Genomic DNA, 21398 nt, shown 5'->3' with positions numbered 1-21398 from the left:
TGCGTCAAGAGTATAGATAATAGGTTATGGTACTGGGGAGAGTGTTTGTAGCGGAGTATAGAATAAAGGACGCACATCCGTACACCCGGAGCGGGACCCGGTAGTATCTCACGTGATACAAAATACCAACTTACCCGGATATTATGTAATCATCAGATGCAAAAATTCTAGCACGTGACAGCTAAAACATTACGTAATTAGAACACTCATACACGTGACAGATAATCGATCTTTCCCGAATATTACATAAGCACACCAACACCCGTGAATCACGTGACTCGATATGTTTCATCCATATGTGTGTTGTGTATGTGTTAGAGTCCGTCTCCCCCTTTACCCTTCCCCCCACAATCACCCCCCCTCTCTCTTTTCTCGGAGTTGGAAACACCAGTATGTCCTTTCCAGGCATCCCTGCCACGACAGACCATACCACTTTTCCCGTCGCCAAAATCGGTATTTTCTTCTCTCATCCCACTAATTTATTATCTGCCCGTTTCTAACCCCGGTCTCAAAATCACACCATTACTGAAAGATATCGGTCCACTTACTGACACAAACGGGCAAGCTTCCGCACACCACACTCATCAAACCGGCCTGTAGAAAAATGGACACACTATTAACATCATCACTCCACTTCCCTTCCCACAAAACACACCACTAAAACAACACCACCCTTTCTTGGCAGAAAACGTATATAAAGAAGGTGTAGCGGGTAGTAATGTCCTGGTGGGTAGTGTCTGTAGTTGTAGTCTTAGTATCTCCAGTAATCATCCATTTGATAATCGCTTCTGATAATACTACAACACTTTTAACCATGATCTCTTCACCAATTCTAAGAAACTCTGCAGCTACCTTGAGACGCTCTGTGGGCGCTGCCGCGCCCAAGAGCGCCAGTAGGGTGCTCTTGAGAGCTTCTCCCGCCAGAATCGGACAATCTTGGGCTGTTATCGAGACCAAAAGATTGGTACCCGCAGTTGCTGGCTGGGCCGCTTTCCTCTCTGCCATGTTGGGATGGCCCTTTGCTTTAAGAGCTCTTGTGCTGCCCAAGCAACTAGATTAAAAGAAGAGGTGGAAAAACCCAAAAAAAAAAAACATGTGTGTATTCTCTCTCTGTGAGCGTGTGAGTGTGTTTGCGTTGTGTGAACTGTTGTCCACGACATGGAGTGTATAAATATTCAATTTCAACGACCTGATGACTATAAGACCAATGTGTTGCCGTCTCCTCTTTTCTCTTCTCTTTCATGTAGGACGGGACTTGGGACCCCAATTACGCTCTGGGTTTTCCTGGAACCGCACGATCTTGAGTTTACGAAGTGCTTCGATTTGGGCACTTTGTTCGTTTGGTGAAAAATCGAGTTTGTCACCGTGCTTGTCGTTGCCCTTAGCGTCACGTCCGATGGCGTCGTTGGCCAGGATCTTGTACCCGAACGAATTCGGATTCATCTTGTCCAACTTGCTTAACTGGTTGTCCTCACAATACCGCTTCATCGTGTACCAAATAGCATCCCAGGGAGCATCGGTCTTCAACGACGACGGCTGAGCGTGGGTCAACGAGGTGCGGAAGCCAAGCGATCCAAGACCAGCAACTACAGTCTTCAAACTGGGTACTTGAAATTTCAAAATCGACGATACCCGATTCGGAGTGAAGTAAAATGGTGTCTCTAGCTCATTCTGCGCCAAAGTCAACATCCCCTCAATCCGTTTACGCGTCTTGTAAACATCGTCCGTGTGTTCCTCACGATTGATCCGCAACACTTCTTCAATAAATTGTTTGTTGTGCAGCGGACCCGCATACATTGGTCCTGTCAGATGGTGCGCTCCGCCGCAATACGGACATTTTTGATCCACAGGTGGACCCTGCGCAAGCGAATATTTCACAAACGTGTTGCCCTTTTTGGTACTACGTTCGCTTTGACGGCCCAAACGCTGATTGTGGTATGCACCACACCCACTGCACATGTAGGTGATCATCGTGTTGCTCTGTAGATTCTTGACCTCGAGCGGATTCGTTTTCACTTTCACGAAAACTCGCACGTAAAAATCGATGCTTAAAGAAAGCACAGGCTCTATACTCTTACGGTATTTGGCAGCACTCTGACCCAATAAATTCAAAACCAATCGCAGAGCGCTTTCGTGGGTTGCATCGTGACCAGCCATGTTGACACCGCCATATAGGGCAAAACACTTTTCAGGATATCCACTGCCGGCCAAAACTGAAAGATCGGTACATGTAACCAGCATCAACCCATCGTCCTCGATGTTCTGCAGAGCAGCATCCACAAATGGCGTCACGGTACCGTATGGATCCAGGTCAATGATGTGGTACCGTTTCCGCTGAGCCTTGTTGCGGTACATTAGCACATTAGCGTCATCAATGTTGGGTTTCACAATGTCCCCGACTTCATTGTGGTCTACGTTCCTTTGAATTGCCTCTACTGCTGCAGGCAACAAGTCGTTGGCCACAATTTCCTTTACGTGCGGAATTTCATGTGCGTATCTGATCGCACGGAGTCCCGTAGCTGAAAGTGCCTCCAAAATGCGAATGTAAGGTCTTTGTTGCTGCTGCTGCTGCTGATCTACAATTTCTCCACTCCCATCGCTCAATTTCCGTTTCTTGGCAGACTCCTGCAACCTGCCCTCTGGTCCACGTTTCTTGCTGTGTTTCCGTGCTCTAATTTGTTCCTGTTTTGGCTGGCCATACAAGTTGTCCCATGCTTTGATGCAAGTAACACTTAGGTCTCTGTTGAACTGCTGGATTGGGTTGTAGAAAACAGTTTCTTTCTCAGGGAACAAGATGTGCCCTTTGCCCTCAGTGACCACATTGAATTTCTCGGCGCTAGGCTTGCTGGCAGGTCTCAGAAACCGGTTCCTGACTCGATTTATAGCGGCTTTTATCATTGTTGAAGTCTATGCGATGAGCTCGAGGAAGCGATGAGATGAGCATAGTATTGATAATTGTGGAAAATTTTATATATATATATAATAGCATTGAAAATTGACCATACTTCAACAGTAGTTGGCGGAATGGAGTGAGCGTTTGAGCATCAAAAGCATCTTTCAATCGACGTTCCTGCTCTTGATTGTGTTTGGACGTTGTTGCTTGAACTGAGAGCTTCAATTTGAGGCCTCAGGGGCCAAATTTGGGTTGCAAACACTAGTCATGGGAAGGTCTGGAAGAACAACGAATAGTATTGTTTATATAGAGAATTCCGTGTATTTTGATCGGAGGGATCCAGCTTCATGCTGATGCTGAGACATTCTTTGAATGTTTTTGAAGCTCACAATTGACCATCGGCGTAGAACTATCTTGTGATGTTGTGACATGACATTTTACAATTAATGGTAATCCCGCAGACAGTAGAAGTCTTGTGTAGCTTGCTTACAGTTCACAATTCTGTGATTTAGATGTTTCTTCCACATTATTTGCGTTTATAAGAAGTGTGTCTTGTTCGAGTGGTAGTGTGTCCATTAATTGTGTGTGGGTTGCCCAAATACCCACCAATTGTATATCTTCAAGAACAGCATTTGAGACACAAGTTGAAACTCAAATGGCTCCAAAGAGTACCAAGCTACCGGTAGCTTCGCATGCCAAAGAGCAGCAGAATGTCTCGATAGAAGATCTGCTGTTCCCCAGAAGTACGATTGCAAATCTAGCCAAAGATAGTGCACTGTCGGGAGCGCAACAGGAAAGACAAGAAGTGGGACAAGAAGAAGAACAGAAGAAAATCGTGCTTTCCAAAGATGCAGTGACTGCACTCCAGCGAGCAGCTACAGTATTTGTAAACTATTTGATGGTTTCTTCGCGAGACGGCGCCACTTCCCAAAATCGAAAAAGCTGCAATGTCGACGATGTACTCACAGCTCTAGACCATTGCGGGCTCGAGGGTCTCAAATCACTAGTGAGAGAGCGTCTTGACGAATATAATCGCGCACTCGAATTGCGGAAACTCGACAAAGAACAGGGAGCACCAGCACAGCCAGAAGCCACAGAACTGGAAGACGAAGGTCAAGAAATACAGAATGAAGCGTCAGCTAAAAGGCCAAAAGTGGATAATTGAAAGAAACCCTGTTGATCAGAGACCTTGCGGTAAGACTTATACACTTACACATTGAATATACACACTCTACATGTAAAATAACAAGTCTGCAACGACTCAGGAAACATCCAGCTGTGGAATCATTGCCAAAAACCAAAAAAAAAGTGCCATAACTACTCAAACCTTTTCTGTCTAACCTCGTGCTACATAAAATGCACCGCAAGTAAGACTGTCGTGACGACTAACACAGAAACGGCTGCGATAGTTGTGCACACTTTGACGTTCTGCCACCACATTTTCGCCTTGATTCGTCCCGCCTTCCGTTTGAAATTGTAGCTCGATTGATTCAGTTTAGAGGTCCGATCCACGAGTAGTGATACGCGCTCCTGTCGTTGCAGAAACTTGTCTATATTGTCATTCATAAGCTGGATAATGTCCTGCATGTCTTGCTCAGTGGCCTCTGCCGTCGAGGAGTCATGGTACGACATTAGCTCATTGTAGAATTGCTCGACGATGGTTCGTACGTGCGAATCCAGTTCCTGATCCGTTTCGTTAGACATGGTCTTCAATTCCGTCAGTATCCGTAGCGGCAAAATTTTGGGCACATTTGCAGGTGAGAAACACACGTATACCATGTTTCCAGCTTCTGTTCCGTAGTAGCATTCAAATCCGTCCAGCAGTGAACTCGACACTTTTGTTACCTTATTTCCCGATAATGGGACCACCTTGGGTATAACCAGTTCATCTACAAGTTTCCGAAACACCTTCGGCGTAGCACTGGATCCGGCTTTCCCCACAGACCCATAACCTTCTGTTGAATTATTGAAGTAGGTGGCTATTACCTTGTTGTCCCGTAAAGCCTCGATGTAAGTAACTAAAACGCGTGTGTTAGTAGCTGAAAGTTATATCATTCGAATCCTTGGAATTCACAAAATACTATCGTGGCGCTCATCAACCCAACATACCGTTGTATTTTTTCATTTTTATCGTCTTGAGAACTTGTTTAAGGTTAAGGTCGTTCTTATTCGGACAGTCAACCGTAATATATATATTACGCATTATAGAGAGAGAATACCGACAACAAGTTCCAACCCTCTCAAATCGGTATTTATATGTAAAGGCTGCAAGAAAGTAGGCCTCAAATAAGGACTATATAAGTGTGTTCGACAAGAGCTTTTAAAGGTTACTTTTGTTGTTCAGTTTGTAGATCTGGAAGGCAGTTTAAACTGTGACCGAAGTGACAAAAGATGTCATGGTTAGTTCGCCCAATAAACATCTGAGAACCCGATTTGTAGATGCTGTTTGGTTTCTATTCTCATGAAGGTCTGTTTAAACCTTTTCAATCGGCCGCTTGACCTACCGTTTTGTAGAAGTGAGAGCCTCGTGTTAATGGCTTGGCAGTCGAAACAAAAAGAATATGATTAAAGCTTCCTAAGTGATGATGCTTCTATGAAAATACCATCATTTAAATATAGACCAGGTCTAACTCCGATATGTGGACTTTCTCGAAACTGCTCAGAATCATCAAATTATTCTTGTCACTGATAAATGTCTTTACCTTCATTAGCGGAACTCTTGTCCTATAACCTTGACAACTGCGCTTGAGGACGCAATGTACACTTTTCTGATGCAGCTCGACCATCGGAGTGGTTCATCAAAACCAAACTATTTGTGACTGGCAGTCAGCTGGCTGCTTCTTACGCTGACGATCAATTAAGATCTGACACAAGGCAGTTCGAAAATAAATTTCCCAATTATGGAGCCACTTGTGGCACCTGAACAGCTGTCAAAGCGTCCAGGGGCCATTCAAAATAGCCCTTCTCGATCAACTCCTCCACGGTCATTGCTCTATTGCCAGTGTCTTTGAAATATGCAAGATAGCCCTCTTTCAAAGGCTTGATTGAGCTTCTAAGCTTTATCTGATCTCCCGTCCACTCTACACCAAAATAGCCACCATTGCCTGCGCGGCGAATTTCTGTATTGAGTCTCTGCGAATACTGTACGTCCATAGGAAAATTCAAGTCGTGATACTTCCCAGTGTCGCCGTTGTTCTCGACAAACCAGTTGTCGTAATATTTCATAACCTCTAGAGACGGCAGCTGGATACGTCCACTCCATACTCTTGCTAGCCAGGCGCCTTGAGTTTCACTCAACCTTGTGGGAAGCACATACTTTGGCAATCCTAAGATACCGACTGTGGGCAGATGGTAGGGCACGATATGGTTATATAAGTTGTGCAAACGTGTTCCATCTGTGATAAGACCGCTCAAAACGGAATCGCCTTGGGATTGAACTTCTGAGGATTTGGGCAAAAACGGCAGCGACTTCAAGTATCCAGTACAGTAGATTACCTTTTCGACATTTTCAATTCTAGAGCCATTAACTAGCTCAATTGACTTGGTGCTGGTGTCGAATCTAAGAATATCAGGCACTTCGCGGATATTGGAGTCATAACCAGCGGGAAGTGCAGATTCAGACCTTTTCGATTTATAAATGGGTCTTTTCAAATGCGTGGCTAGTTCGAACGCTAAGTCTGACCCTGAGGCGCTGTTACCGATGATAACGATGGCGCCTTCAGTATTTTCGAAATCCTCTGGGCAGTCAAAGTCCTTAGCGTGCATGACGGATGTTGGGAACAATTCGTGCCATTCTTTCAGCCCGGGACGTTCTGGCACAAACGGCAGGTCGTAAAATCCCGTGGCGATAGCCACAGCATCGAATTCTTCTGTTTCGGATTGACCCGTCAGCAAATCGGTCGTGGACAACGCATATTTCTGATCCTCGTCGTTGTAGCGCAGTTTGACCACTTCACGATTGAAGACCACGAGATCTTCTATTTTCTTCGAGTATTCCACCACATAGTCCCAAACCTGGTCTCGCAGCGGGAAAAGTGGTGCGTTTGCAGGGAACGGTTGATTATCGTATTCCATCAAATATTTGGGCACGTTAGTGTCCAAATATTTGTACACCGGTGTTTGGAATACTAGTCCGTGTTCTTCATGCACATGGGGCTGGTTACGTGCATGTGGTGTCTGACATGGAATTTCCGGACAAGATGTGATGTTTTTGGTCTTGAACATGGGCTTGGTATAGTTCCATACGCCTCCAAAACTGTTGCGTTTTTCAAAAACCTTGATGCTGGCAAATTTGTTTTCATGCAACAATGCTTTGGTGAGCCCTGCACCTACGGGACCGGCTCCCACGACGGCAATGGATTTGATTTGCTTCCCGATTGCACTCAATAAAATCCCAGACGGCCTCATTGAAAGAAAGAGGCGACAAGGTTCACACCAGATGACACTTTATTTTCCTGTCGTCAAGTATCTCTCGAGAACCATTCGGTCCCAACAGCATTATCATTATATAGGAACAGGAATGGGGTCCTGCAACATTACAAAGGGAGATTTGTTAGGCGGCTTGAGAGAAGAGGCGTTAAGAACTCACGCTAGAATTTAGTAAGACGTCGTGTTAGAACTACCGTTAGATGATTTTTTTACATGGTGTGAAAGTTTGGTTGTGGCTCTCTTTCTGTTTGTAGTGGTAGTAGTAGTAAGTAAGTAAGTTATGCTTTGAGATGAGATGAGATGAGCTAAGAAAGAGAAAGTCATGTGACGTGATAATAAAAAATTAAAAATTGGCGAACAGCGCTTTAAACCAGTGATTACGTAAGGAAACACACACAGACACAAAAGCACGTGACCATGGATGATTACAAATACTAACTTTTAGAAGCACGTGATCAATGAAAAGAATATTTATCGCTTTGAACGTGTGTGTCACATGCACCATTTTAGGCACGTGACTTTTAAAAAACGTTTATCGCTTTGAACGTCACGGTCACGTGAATGTCACTTTCATTAAATTTGAAACCAATATCGCTATGAACGGAAGCTCATCGCATAGCTTCACCACTTGCAAAAAGAGAGAGAGAGAGAGAGAGAGAGAGAGAGAGAGAGAGAGAGAAGAGACGATAGAAACCAGTTCGGCAGAAGAACACACACAGGTTGTTCAAATCGCACTATATGTTGGAGGTTATTACAACAGAAATCCAAAGATAATTGCTGCCTTTTTCAATGAAGGCTGCTGCCCGTTCGAAGGAAGTAATTAACACAGTGCTGCCTGCAACTTTCTTTCATGCAAATGCATTTGTAAAGCTGAACTTGAAGATTCGTTCCTTCTCATCACTCCCATTTAAATGATTGGTTCAATTCTACTTCGTTGAACATTGTTTACACCAAGAATAGGCTCAAATCTGTTGTTACGTCAATGTTGTTAATTCCATGTGTTAATTCCAAGACACTATTGGTAATGATACTAGACTCAGGATTTGCATAAAACAATTTCGTGGTTCCAGCTTTGCTGAAGGTTTGATCATATTCATATGCTAATAATTTTTGCATGTCTGGGTGAAGAAGAAGAATGCATGTTTTGAATTGGGAGACGGACTTTCTCCATTAAGAGTACTCGATCATGCTCGATCATTTCGGATTATCGACTTGCACCTCCAAAAAAATCTCAATTGAGGAAGCTTGACAGCCTAGGTGACACCATCGGGCTGATATGAATTTAGGAGGTTGGCCTTAGGTATCCACGCTCTTAGCTCATTCGCGAGGTATATCATCTAGCATTGGAGGATATAGTGCAGGGCTTATTGAAAAAGGAACCTCTCACAGAGTGTACGGCAGGTATCGCAAAGGAAAGTCACATTCCAATGGTTTTAGGCTGTCCAAATGATAGATCAGAGTTAATTTACCAAGAGAAAGACAAAATAAACTCTGGAGAACTACCATGACCATACTTCGAGGTCTGACGAGCAGCTAGACATCTAAAAAGTGTGGATGAGCTCCGGGGAGTTGATAATACCGATTATTACTCATGCATTACACATACATGTAGCAGAAGGTTAACTGCGGCGCTGATAGATTTTGCAACTCACTTACCAAGAATTATTACATGACACGAACCGATCTTGATACTAGAACAGTTGTCAAAGACCTCCTTCACTTTTCTATTCAGTGAGAATCTGGTGGGGGACTTATGTGGTGAAGTTCTTGTCTAGCGTCGTCTTTGATAGGCCTCAACTTCTTAACACGTCTTTGGTGCCACAGATAACCGATTGCGGGATCAAGTTCATCGGGAAATACTCGTCATGTCAAAAATTCATCACCTTCCAAACCGCGGTTATTCAACAACCAGCTAGGTTCTTGAACGGTAACCCACAGAACTGTGACATACAACGACATCAAACCGGATGCCTTCCCAAAAAACCAAAGGAGAATAGGAGCGAAAGTTTGAAATACTTTGTCTCATAGCAACGTTCACGATAATGCGTACGACCTCGACATATCAGAGCAGCATTAACAAGACAAGCGTGCTCATGTTCAATGGTTAGGAATTACCAAACGCCAGACGTCTTGTTGGAGTCGTTGCTCAGAGACCGCACAGGTGATCGGTTGTGAGATGCAACAAGATCGATGAACTACAGCATTTGGAAGGAAAGGATAAAGACATTGTAGCAATAAAGCATACATAGGTTTCGAAGAATACGCGATTGGTGGGTCTACTCTTTTGATTTGTGATCACACTACTTCTCACTATGTTGTCAGTGTAGCCATGAATCGTCTCAAGCAGTGGGTGGTTCACCGAATCTGAACTCTGAAAGCTCCAGTATTGTGATTTTGAGCGTAGCTGTGCCTCTTACCCTGCAGACTTCTAGATCGACGTATAAGAGCGTAAAATACCAGAAAAGCTTTAAGAAACGTTTTGGCAACGAAGGAATATCACCCAAAGGTGTTGCCAATCGGGAGTCTTGCACAAACCAAGAATTAACATCGTGTCGCTGTCAAAGGAGCCCAACATGCCACTTGAACTGTATGAATATCGTTAGTTAAATGCTGTTGTATGTATGTAATGCTAAATGCGAGTGTGAATGAGAACCGCTACGTCTGGAAGCGTGCATCGCACCAGCCCTTCACCACGTACTGTATTTCTCGTAGCGGCTGATTAGGTTTGGTGCGTGCAAAAAGTTGTAGTTTCCCAGAAGGCCGTAGCATCCGGTTCGAGCTGGGTCCAATCCAGGGCTTGATATCGGAGTTGACACGCACTAGAGAGCTGCTGGCGGACTCTGATACCTTTTGGGGCCCTGTGGACGGTTCGACCACCACAAACTTCATGTTCCAAGGCGCATGGTCTCCGTGTAGGTCTTGGCGAGGCTCACACATCATATCGGACCATAGCTTCTTGCGGGTGATAAGAGCAAGCTTGATATCACGGACACTGACGCCATGAGCCTGTGAAGATTTGGGGATTTCCAAGTTCCAAATATCACGGTAACTCAACCGTCGAAGCACTTGTTCGTCAACGTTGAGGTCCGGTATTAGGTTGTGGGTCTTTGCCGTGGTTTCCATCGCGTAGAGCTTGAGAAAGTTGTGATTGAGCGTTTGTTGTCGTACGCGTCTGTTGGGCACCGACGAAGACGTCTCATGGCAAGCCACATCCAGTCGTGTGGGTGTCTCTTTATCTTGATGATTTTTATGGTTCGCTTTGGGCCAGTTTTCCAGCTCCACCACGTTGGAATCGTACAGTGGAAACGTTGGTTTGTGACGGTTGTCAAGGTACTGAGCGATGCCGACGTTGGTGTGTGGATCGATGGTGAGTTCCACAGACGGGCGACGCGACGGTCCTGGTTGTGAGCGATGCCTGCTCTGTTTGGGACGCTGGTAGACCGGTTTGTAGCGCACTTGTAGTAGTTCTGCTGAGATGTAGCAATCTGCGAGATCCACGTCTTGTGGGTTGATCAGTTTCAATCGTGGCGCGACTTTTGTTCTAGTCGCTACCGTGTTACTGCTGCTACTGCTGCTGCTGTTACCATTTTGTTCCGAACTGATCAGTGGATGGTTGTTTGTGCTGGTCGTTAGACAGGAATTCGACGAATTTGACGACTTTGACGATGTTGAGGAGGAAGCCGACGATCTCGTCGAAGCGGATCCAGGAGTGCCAACGCTGTCCAATCGGCATCCATCTAGCTCACACTGCGAGTCCAACGACAATGTAGCCGTACTATAACACTGGTCGCTGCTCCACGACGTTGACGACAGCTCTCTTTGCGATTTGAGCTGCGCCAGAACCGAACTCATCGACGGTGTCACACTGCTCCCGCTTTTACTTATATACATCGTCTGACCGGCACGTCTTGTTCTACTTTTCAATCTTGCATACCCTCCACCATCAGTGGGCTCGTCGAACTGTCTCTTAAGCCGTACTCCACGCAGTTCGTATGCACTCAAGGCCATCAAGATTATTGACGAAAAACAAGCTGTCTGTGAGCCTCTGTAATGATACACTGGAACACTCTTGAGTCTCTTGAAATTTCTTCTACTTCTTCTACTTCTTTTATTCACTCTGACTACATACTCATCTTGCTCAACACCCGTATCCTACAAAGCCTGACCAAGCCCATTCCGCTTACCCATCTTTCAACCATACCTGCCGTCACTTCGACTCGACGACGCTGTGTCTAACGCTTTCCTTTCCAGTAGGGCTCCTAATTGTATTCTGCAAGGCTCTACAAACAGTGACGATGATGCCGTGTATGACAACAGCAGTACGTTTTCGTAGATGTTTTTATGCCAAAAGCGGGAGTATCTGCGAGATACGTGTTCCTTGCATCAGAATTCTCGCCTTTCGCAGAGGCACCACGCAACGATAATGAGTAACGAGAGCCGTGGATTAGCGAGAATTTGCAGAACAATGGCAAAGCCTGGAAAAGTGAACCGTACACACCGTGGTAGACGTAGTGGAGCTTAGAGAGTACACCACTTAGTACCATGACGATTCTATTCAGAATGCTGGGGTACAGTGAAAGCGAGACAGATTCATAGTTGGGACGGAAGCATCACTGTAGGTACAGCAACAGGTGCCGTTTGGACAGACGGCTTTGCAGAATTTGCAGCAGAATTTGCAGGGTCGACGAGTTTTGCGGGTTTTATTGGTTTTGTAGGTTGAACCAATTTCGCAGGTGTAGAATCGATTTGTAGCTTTATCTTACGCTCTTCTTTGGCTCGTTTGCGTCGTTCGCGCTCTTCGTGTATCTTGCGTTGTTCCGCTCGAGTTTCTCTCAACTCGTGGCCGAAAATAGCACGCAGCTCGGTCTCCAGAGTCTTCATGCACCATCCACACACAAAGGTCTCTGGAAGCGAGTTTGCGGTTGTGAGGGGACGTTGATGCGTAGCGGAAGGCACTTCAGGCTCTGCTATGCGTCGTGTGCTGCGTCGCTGTGTTCCCTGGCTACTTTCTACACCAACTCCTACAGTCCCGGTAGCGAAATCCCTGCGATTCAACGGCTTCTGTCGTGCCTCCCCCAACATCACAATCCATTTGTCGTCCTGACACTCCAGATGCTGCCACCGTAAACACATATCGCAGCATACCAGCGTGTGTTGTTTGATAGCTTCATTGTCGTTGAGATTCACACCACGAGCCACATTGCAAAGACACTGGAATACCCAATCCTGAGAGTCCGGACTGTAGTCCGCCACAGGCACGCCGTGGTTCGCTAGTTTTTGTAGCTCCTCTTGCGTAATGACCAATTCGTCGGGCAATTCTAACGATATCGCCTCCAATGGACCATCCAAGGGCTCTTCGATTCTGATAACCGGTTGCAGGAACTTTTCACCACTTTCCAACACCGCAGCGTCTACTTCAGCCATCTGGGCCTCGTAGTCTTCGTGCGCATCGGTTCTGCGTCTTATTTTCTCCGCTTTGACGTCTTGCTCGAATTGATCCCAAAGTTGTGACCACATCGAGTCCTTAATAGCTTTACTGACTTTTGCCACGGCCCGCTGACGAGTTCTTAAATACTGATCGCGCTCGTCGAGTTTTTCATGCCATTTGGCTTCCAAATCTCGACGTTTGGTGTCTTCTTCGCGTGCCACGAGTCTCGAAGACCGTTTGCGTCTCACTAGTAGTTCCGCCATCGACCGCTCACGTTCGCGATTCACCAGCAAACGACGTCCGTCAAGTTCAATTTCGGCGAGTGTAGGTAACTGCTCTGCCAAAAACTGTTGTATGGACCCATCCGTAGTATTCTTCAAATATTCCACGTATTCATCCCACGTCCCCGTTACTACATTGAATTGAAGGGAGAGTTGGGACAAAAACTCTTCAATGTCGGGACCAAAATCCAATTGTACCACTTCCACACTTTCATGGTCTTCGTATCGCACACTACAATTGCGGAATTTGATCGGTACTCGTAACTCAGCGTTTTCACTTGCAACTATGCTTTTCTCGACAATTTTTCCACCAGGGAGTACCAAAAGCGAAACCCGATCTTCCAAGACACATTCTGGGAACTGGAACCGCGCCAAATGGTTGCCTAGGTACATTCTGAACCCTTGATTGCGCCGTTCGATATATTTGATGCATGCATACAGGACTTCAAACTGTTGCGGCACGCTCAGGTCCGAAAATCGATTTTGAGGATCTTCAGAGTACCACGGTACAGCACCCCGCTGTGCCAAATTGTACTTGATGGCAATATCCCATTCTTTCAATTGAACGGTCTTGTTCTGAGTGACTGTTCTTAAAATTCGACTCCGGATCTGTGTATAAATGTTTTCATCGTGGTCTTCGTGTAAATCCTGTAACAGCAGTTTCTCATCAAATGAAATCCCCGCGTAAAAAGCCTTGCCCTGGTCTGCCGTGTATTGGGTGTCGCACACGACTTCAAGCCATGCAACCACGTATTGGAAATGCCAATTGTGTATCAAGTCAGGACTCACGGCAGGCCCTGGCACCAATTTAGACAACTGTTGCAATTGTTCTTCCGTAAGGTAGTCCTCCAATACCATCGGTTCGGTCTCCAACTCTCTTTTCATGACTCTTGTAGGTGTGTGTTCTTAGCCTTGAGATGTTATACAGTATTGAAAAGTTGAAATTTGGTCCAAAAAAGTGATTGGAAAAAGGAGGGCAGATAACCTGGATTTGAAAATTATGAGTCTAGAGGTATAGAAGCGTTAAATCAAACGTTTGTATCTGCCTTGAGTGTTTAGCCGATGCCTTCTTCACCATTTCGCGATTCCATGCGCTTTATTATATTTACAGTGATAATAGTGAAGATCTGTCACGTGAAAGGTGTCATTAAAATGATTACGTCAATAGTGATTTAGATCACATGACCATAACTGGTTACGTAAGCAAAGAAATTAAATTTTCGTACAGAGGGATACAAATTTCTTCAACTTAAGTCTATTCCTACAGTACTGGTTCTCCAAGGGTTTGTTTCTTGAGATTAACAACTAACAATCACCATTTGGTGTTGCTCAATCCATGGTATTTGACAGTACTGTCTCCCGCTATTTGAATCATTTTATCACATCTCCTACGCCCTATTCTGAGTTCATGCGCAAGCTCATGCATGTTTCATGCATGGAAGAAAGCTTCCAAAAAAAGCAAGAAAAAGTTTCGTTTGATTCTTCTTTTCTGGTTAGTGAACAATTTAAACGGCACCTCTGCGAGCTAAGGCCTTAACGGAACGGAGAACCTCAAATGCCATTCCGTGAATGCTTGAACTCACGGCGACACCCGTGGTTACTCCCAAAACGCCTAAGCATGGCCGTTCACGGCGTACTTTTCAAAAATACCTCGTAAGATATTTGCTCGTCTAGGGTGATGAAGCGGGCATATTGCGTCAAATATAATGATATGCATTCTGGATTCAAACCAAAACTTGGGATGGCGACTTTAAGAAGTCTCGTTCTGAAATGCGTGGTGATGTAACACCTTGGACTCGTTCTCGGTTTAAATTGAATTCGAAACATTGTACAGGGACATTTACGGTTTATTGATCATTATGAACGAAGGAGTGGTTTTTAAAAAATGGATTCTTTGAATTCGTTACCAACTGTCTAGTAAAGGTGATACGGTTGAAGGAAGTGACCATGATTGATGGCACGTTTAATGGGTCTCCTGAAACGTCGAGGAAAGTCAAAGTGAAGAACTACGTACATGGTGATGGATAGTGTATTTCTCAGAGATATGCAGGCTTTGTGACGATACCAGGTACTGCCAGATTCGGGGGTGTGTAGGGTTAGTTGATGGGAATTTTCGACCATGCTATTGGTGTTTATATGTCCATCACAATAAAGGCAAATGGGACGAGCTAGCGTCACGTGACGTATATTACTGCATTTATTCGTGAAATGTGGCTATTATCCAGTTCATACGATATTCACCTCTGTTGCGGCTAGTAGCGCCCTCTTCTTATTGATGAGTACACTACAACTGGTCGAGGACATTATACTGTCATCTGTAACGTGCGCCGCTCCTGGTTAACTACAATTATTAAGATTATCTGGATAGCAGTGAAACTTCCTAACCTTTTTGAGCTATTCTTACCACTTTGAAGTCAATCGCATGAACTACAGGAATAGACAAGAAATGAGAGCTTTTTGCCGCAAAATCCAAGACTTACACAAGATATAGTCACTCATCACGCCATGTCAAAAGAATAATGTTTACACTCGTCACGAGTGTCGCTGGAGCTTTTTCTCTTGATAAGCGTTCCCTCCTCTTGGTCTTGTTTTTCATTGCTTTAAATCGCAAACCACCAGTGTATTGACATTAAAGTTGGGCATGCTTAAGCAGTTGAGAGTATACGATGTCTGTGACTTAAAAGTTCAGAAAGTATTGTTCATCTTAGATCAATTCTTCACTCATTAATATTTCAATTTCTACTACTCCAGATCGCTGGTGCTATCCCTCCGTATCGTATGTTGTAGGAAGGAGAAGATCTTATGAGTTGCATAAGAAGCCACCCATTTATGACATGGAAACGACTTCTGATCCGACCGCTTCACCGTTTAGTCACTATAGTGCTCATCTGAAATGCTAGTCTACATACTTTTTTAGCCTGACGCTGTCATTCTATATCACGTGACTGATTTCACTGGGACAGAGAAACAGACCTCAGATATGGGTGTGCATGCAGTGATCAGCCACAGTTCAGCACAATACATCTTGATGAATGTACAATCTTTCTATCCTTTTGTAGTTGCGATTCACTTCTATTTGACACAGCCAAACGTTGCATTTCCCCGAGTCACGTGATAAAACGACAGCGCGATTCTCATTACAAATAACACCAGACGCAAACCAAACTGATAGACGAGAACCATAACTCATCTTTATGCTGTTCAGAAATTACCCAGTCAGCCTCCAAAATAAGCAGAGCTGGCGTATCAAAAAAGTTTCAAAAAATTTTATACACAATCTTAATAAAACGTCCGCAAATACTGGTACACAACCTCATATAACAGCCAGCACCAATCCTTCACATTATTAATCTTATTTTGAACATAGTCCTCATACTAAAAACGTTATCAGTTGCTTTAGTTTAATTTCGTTATTTCACAGCGCTCCCGCCACATAATGTCAAAGTGATAATCCCCGTATATATAGGGATGGATATCTTATTATTGACGAAGTAATATGTAAAGTAAACTCTCATCTCACTCATCACAACTTCCCACAACTTCACTAAACAAAGCCTCGAAACCACCCCAATTGCAGTCTCCCATGCCTTCCAATACTGACTACCACATAAACCGGGAGTTCAGGATGGGTGGGGCTGCCAATTCGTTGGCTACAGCTCCTGCTACGCCGCGAATGATGGGAAAAAGGAGTAATCACGGAAGTTCCTCTAGTCACGGAAACGACACAAGTTCGAAGCTTATGCCGGCGGTAGACGTCTCAAACACATCGCACACTGGGCTGAAAGGTGGTGGTGCAGGTCAGGAGGGCTCTAATGTGGCAGCCAAGCAATTTCACCGGAAAAGTCTCGGAGATTGGGACTTTCTCGAAACCGTGGGAGCAGGATCGATGGGTAAGGTAAAACTTGCCAGACACCGTACAACACAGGAGCTGTGTGCTATCAAGATTGTAAACCGCGCCACCAAGGCGTTTGTGCATAAGGAATCGCACATGGCACCGCCCAGAACGCAAGAAGAGGTCTTGGAACGTGAACACAAACTTGAGAAGGAAATATCTCGCGACAAACGTACCATACGAGAGTCATCATTGGGCCAAATCTTGTACCATCCTCACATTTGCCGGCTTTTCGAAATGTGCACGATGAGTAACCATTTTTATATGCTGTTCGAATACGTTTCTGGTGGTCAACTACTGGACTACATTATTCAGCACGGTTCGTTGCGTGAGCGTAACGCTCGTAAATTTGCGCGTGGTATCTCCTCCGCATTACAGTACCTGCATATGAACAATATTGTGCATCGAGATTTGAAGATTGAGAATATTATGATATCAACATCGGGTGAGATTAAGATCATTGATTTCGGTCTGTCAAACATGTACAATCCCAAGAAGCAGCTCCACACATTTTGTGGCTCACTATATTTTGCCGCACCTGAACTACTAAAAGCATGTCCGTATACGGGACCTGAAGTTGACGTATGGTCCTTTGGAGTCGTGTTGTATGTGCTGGTATGTGGTAAAGTCCCCTTTGATGATGAAAACTCGAGTGTACTCCACGAAAAGATTAAGCAAGGTAGAGTCGATTATCCCCAGCACTTGTCCATCGAAGTTATCTCTTTACTCTCCAAGATGCTCGTCGTTGACCCAAATAAACGTGCTACCTTGAAGCAGGTCGTTAACCACCAGTGGATGCAAAGGGGCTATGATTTTCCTGCTCCTTCTTATTTGCCTCATCGTATGCCTCTAACACCGGACGCACTGGACTCCACTGTAATAAAGGAAATGTACCGTCTTGAGTTCGTCGATGACGTTGTGGAAGCCACTGCGTGGCTCACCAGAATACTTACAAGTCCAGAGTACGAAAGTCTACTCAAACAATTTTGGGCCAACGCGGGTAAGGGAGGTGTACATGAAGATCCCACTAGGGCGTTTCATCCATTGCTATCAATTTATCATTTGGTAGACGAGACAGTGAAAAGAAAATTCGCCAAGCAGCAGAAAAGAGCCGCACTTTTGGCAGCGAACCAAGTACCACAGGCCTTGGATGTGCCCACTACGGGTCCTGCTGTTGGGACTCCTGCTACTCCAGGTGTGACACCTGTTTCGACTCCCGCAATGGTTGGACAGACGCCACCCCTACAGCATAAAAAGGAACCCTCTGTAAACGCGAGAGTACTGAATGTGGTCCCACCTTTCCCTATGGTGAATGCTGTATCGGCTGGCTCCCCTACAAAACCACGGCCGACAGTGATGATACCTCCGAAACTCGCTATTCCAGAACAAGCTCACACTTCGCCTACGGGAAGAACTCCAGTCGAAACAGGATTTACGCCTACAGATCTTGACGTAGTCCTGTCCCCAACACCGCAATCGCATGATTTTGACCAGGCCACAGCAGCTTTACAGAAGAAGGCCGAAGCAGCTCATAAGCCCTCAACACAACCAGTCAGTTCATCAAATGATAAATCCAAATTTGGTACGATGTTCAGACGCTTTTCTCAGAAGCGTCATGGACATCAACAGCAAAATTCGCAGCCTCAACAATTGCAGCACCAATTGCATGTACAACCAGCTCCAGCGCAGCAGCGCTTGGCACCACAGCCAGTATCCGGTACTACCATGAAAAAGACGCACACTAGAACTGTTTCAGAGAACGTGCCGTTTACACGAATCGAGACCTATGGTACTCAACCTTTACCCGAAGGTATAACGAACGCCAAACAACATATGAAACTACCGGCACTGCCGTCTAATGCTGCAAACATGGTGAAAGATCAACAAATTGCTGCAGAAGGCGTTCAGAAACTACAGATATCGGGTGAGGATGAACCTGTGTCCCAGCTCAACGTACCCAAGGGAAGAAAGATGCATCCTTCCGCCAGAGCCAAGTCTGTCGGACATGCTCGTCGTGAATCTCTCAAAATTATGAGACCACCTGTATCTAATAATATGGACCAACAAGTGATGAATATGAATGACGAAAAGTTTCTGGAATATGGAAACGAAGGAAAATCCGACTACCTCAGCAATGTCGAAGGCCCTCCACAGGGTGAACGCGATCTCACCGATGAAGAGATTATCAGTATTGCCTCCAAGGCGCCTATGGGTTCAATGCCATCCATTGATTATCCCCGCTCTTTGTTTTTGAAAGGGTTTTTCTCTGTTCAAACAACTTCATCAAAGCCGTTGCCAATTGTAAGGTACAAGATCATTTCTGTCTTAAAGAAGCTAAGCATTGAGTTCAAGGAAGTGAAAGGTGGGTTTGTCTGTTTGCACAAACAGTCATATATCGCGCCAAGTTCTCAGCCACCTCAGCAACCAGTAATAATAGTTAATGATGCTTCATCAGTGGGCAGCAATAATAGTTGGGGAGCAAATTCTCACAGACGGAACTTTTCTATCCCTGCTCAACAAAGCTCTGTTTCCCGTAACAGCTCGCTACGACGTCAAACATCCATGGGTAAATCTCAGCAACCAGCAATTGCTGCCACTCCTCAGGCTGCTAGTACCCACGAAAGAAATCTCTCTATCATTTCACCAAGCCATGGTAATGTTAGCATACCTGAAGTTTCAAGCGCATCTTTGGAATCTTTGAACCAAGATGACATTTTGACAACTTCTAAAGCTCACAACTTGAATAATGCTGAAAATGGGGGAATCACCAGCGACTCCAAGGAACGACCACCACTCAAATTCGAAATTCACATTGTAAAAGTTCGCATTGTTGGCTTGGCTGGTATTCATTTCAAGAAAGTGTCGGGTAATACTTGGATGTACAAAGAGTTGGCGTCTCACATTTTAACGGAACTAAATTTATGAGTTGTTTTCGAAATGATTTTCGGTTTAACTATTGACAATATTTTAATGTACAGTACTGCTCGAATCAATTAGTTTTTCTCCAGAACAAAAGAACTGATTAATGGATGTCGTGTGAATGACCATCAATTGATGTATATAGATATATGCGCACGTTATGTAATATTCAATCCCTTTATTGGTAACTCCGAGTTCTTCTCTGCCTCAAACAGATTGGCTTTCTCTGAAAGATTTTAGTTGCTCCTCCAATTTTTGGTTGGCCTGAAGCACAGAATTCATGTCCTCTATCAAATAATTCAGAAGGACATGTTTGGGTATCCTTTTATCAGCAGGCCTGTCCTTCTTGCTTCTCTTTTTGCTTCCCTTGGGTTTGCCATCCTCCACGTCTTCCATTTCGGAAGGTACAGACCTGGGAAAATGTATCAGCTCCACCAGATCATCGAAATACTCCTTTATGGCATTCCGACGCTTTTTTTCCAATGCCACATGTCTCCACTTCCTGCGCTTCGTAGGGTCATTTCGTATCTCCAAAGGAATTTCAGAATCTAGTACCAGTATTTCTGGAGATTTCAAAACCTCGGGAGCATACACAGATGATGATGAGACGCTTTCTTTAGGGTGTATGTCGGTGACCGTTTCGTGGGCAACTTGATTTAATTCAGCCGAAGGATGTTCGCCTAGGATCACCTCCTTCGATCCACATTGGTTTGTTGACACATCATTGGACTGACTTAAGCTAATAGGTGGAACAGTATTAAGAGCAAAAGACCCCAGACGCTTTGGCGATTCCAGATCGTCCAAATGACTAAGATGCTTCCGCACATGATGGTCATGTTCCCCATTTTTAGCCCATGCAGGATTCGGCAGCCCCGACCAGCTAGCTGCGGCTTTCCCACTCGTTGTGACCAAACTGTCCAGAAATTTTTCTATCGCGCTGGACTCAAATGCGCTTAGCAGACCAGGCATTGCAGTGTGTTCGAGTCCAGCTAATGTTAGCGAACCATTATCTGTTGCATCATTAAGTTCTCTTTTCAGTCCACCATGTTCAGAAGGACTCCACTGGTCTACAGCAGCGTCAATAGTCGATGCATTATGATTTAGGTGCATCTTGTCGAGCTGGTCGTCATTGTTGACCATCTCATATGCAGTTTCGAAATCTATGTCTAGATCGTAGTCAAAAACATCCAGAAGATTATCGGTCTCCATGTTGGGCTTTTGGCATTCATATAAGATGGCAATTGAGCCTCCAAAGGCCCTTGTAATGCTGTTGCTGGGCTTACCACCTGTACGCTTGAAATCGAGATGTCCATCTATCTATCTTCTCTTCACATGGACTAGGTGAAAAAAAGTGTTGATAGCATTCCATACGAAGGCCTTGAGATTGCCAAGATGAGGGAACTTGACGGGGTTTGAGACATTGGCAAATTCATGTTCTTGTCTTGTTGTGTTTCCATGATATCTCAGTTTTCTTAGAGATTTAGGTGTAGCGTCCGAGGTTGAATAGATTTCCGTAAAGTAGCGTACTCGGATTTGCAGAATGGGGTCCTCAACTAT

At 44.8% G+C, this 21398-nt stretch overlaps 9 protein-coding genes across 9 annotated transcripts; 3 read left to right on the top strand and 6 right to left on the bottom strand.

The window, feature by feature from the left end:
- Positions 1–814: 814 nt before the first annotated feature.
- Positions 815–1060, top strand: COX26 (LALA0S07e06018g1_1; the record flags this gene model as incomplete). The annotated part of the gene is made up of 1 exon (XM_022771585.1): positions 815–1060. The coding sequence occupies one exon, from the start codon at positions 815–817 to the stop codon at positions 1058–1060; it is 246 nt and encodes an 81-aa protein (XP_022629478.1).
- A 179-nt stretch (positions 1061–1239) lies between these two features.
- TRM1 (LALA0S07e05996g1_1) lies at positions 1240–2898 on the bottom strand (the record flags this gene model as incomplete). Its single annotated transcript, XM_022771584.1, has 1 exon — positions 1240–2898. One exon carries the CDS (start codon positions 2896–2898, stop codon positions 1240–1242), a length of 1659 nt encoding a protein of 552 aa, XP_022629477.1.
- A 650-nt stretch (positions 2899–3548) lies between these two features.
- Positions 3549–4058, top strand: DPB4 (LALA0S07e05974g1_1; the record flags this gene model as incomplete). The annotated part of the gene is made up of 1 exon (XM_022771583.1): positions 3549–4058. One exon carries the CDS (start codon positions 3549–3551, stop codon positions 4056–4058), a length of 510 nt encoding a protein of 169 aa, XP_022629476.1.
- Positions 4059–4240: 182 nt separating this feature from the next.
- Positions 4241–5018, bottom strand: NYV1 (LALA0S07e05952g1_1; the record flags this gene model as incomplete). The annotated part of the gene is made up of 2 exons (XM_022771582.1): positions 4241–4911; positions 5003–5018. 2 exons carry the CDS (start codon positions 5016–5018, stop codon positions 4241–4243), a joined length of 687 nt encoding a protein of 228 aa, XP_022629475.1.
- Positions 5019–5791: 773 nt separating this feature from the next.
- LALA0_S07e05930g (LALA0S07e05930g1_1) lies at positions 5792–7300 on the bottom strand (the record flags this gene model as incomplete). Its single annotated transcript, XM_022771581.1, has 1 exon — positions 5792–7300. The coding sequence occupies one exon, from the start codon at positions 7298–7300 to the stop codon at positions 5792–5794; it is 1509 nt and encodes a 502-aa protein (XP_022629474.1).
- A 2676-nt stretch (positions 7301–9976) lies between these two features.
- On the bottom strand, positions 9977–11329 carry GIS3 (LALA0S07e05908g1_1; the record flags this gene model as incomplete). Its single annotated transcript, XM_022771580.1, has 1 exon — positions 9977–11329. The coding sequence occupies one exon, from the start codon at positions 11327–11329 to the stop codon at positions 9977–9979; it is 1353 nt and encodes a 450-aa protein (XP_022629473.1).
- A 582-nt stretch (positions 11330–11911) lies between these two features.
- Positions 11912–13915, bottom strand: IOC2 (LALA0S07e05886g1_1; the record flags this gene model as incomplete). The annotated part of the gene is made up of 1 exon (XM_022771579.1): positions 11912–13915. The coding sequence occupies one exon, from the start codon at positions 13913–13915 to the stop codon at positions 11912–11914; it is 2004 nt and encodes a 667-aa protein (XP_022629472.1).
- A 2698-nt stretch (positions 13916–16613) lies between these two features.
- LALA0_S07e05864g (LALA0S07e05864g1_1) lies at positions 16614–19847 on the top strand (the record flags this gene model as incomplete). Its single annotated transcript, XM_022771578.1, has 1 exon — positions 16614–19847. One exon carries the CDS (start codon positions 16614–16616, stop codon positions 19845–19847), a length of 3234 nt encoding a protein of 1077 aa, XP_022629471.1.
- Positions 19848–20048: 201 nt separating this feature from the next.
- INO2 (LALA0S07e05842g1_1) lies at positions 20049–21050 on the bottom strand (the record flags this gene model as incomplete). The annotated part of the gene is made up of 1 exon (XM_022771577.1): positions 20049–21050. The coding sequence occupies one exon, from the start codon at positions 21048–21050 to the stop codon at positions 20049–20051; it is 1002 nt and encodes a 333-aa protein (XP_022629470.1).
- Positions 21051–21398: the final 348 nt, after the last annotated feature.

The sequence above is a fragment of the Lachancea lanzarotensis genome, scaffold LALA0S07 (assembly GCF_000938715.1).
Source record: "Lachancea lanzarotensis genome assembly LALA0, scaffold LALA0S07, whole genome shotgun sequence".
Taxonomy (NCBI): domain Eukaryota; kingdom Fungi; phylum Ascomycota; class Saccharomycetes; order Saccharomycetales; family Saccharomycetaceae; genus Lachancea; species Lachancea lanzarotensis.
This window is presented reverse-complemented; position numbering and strand designations above follow the sequence as displayed.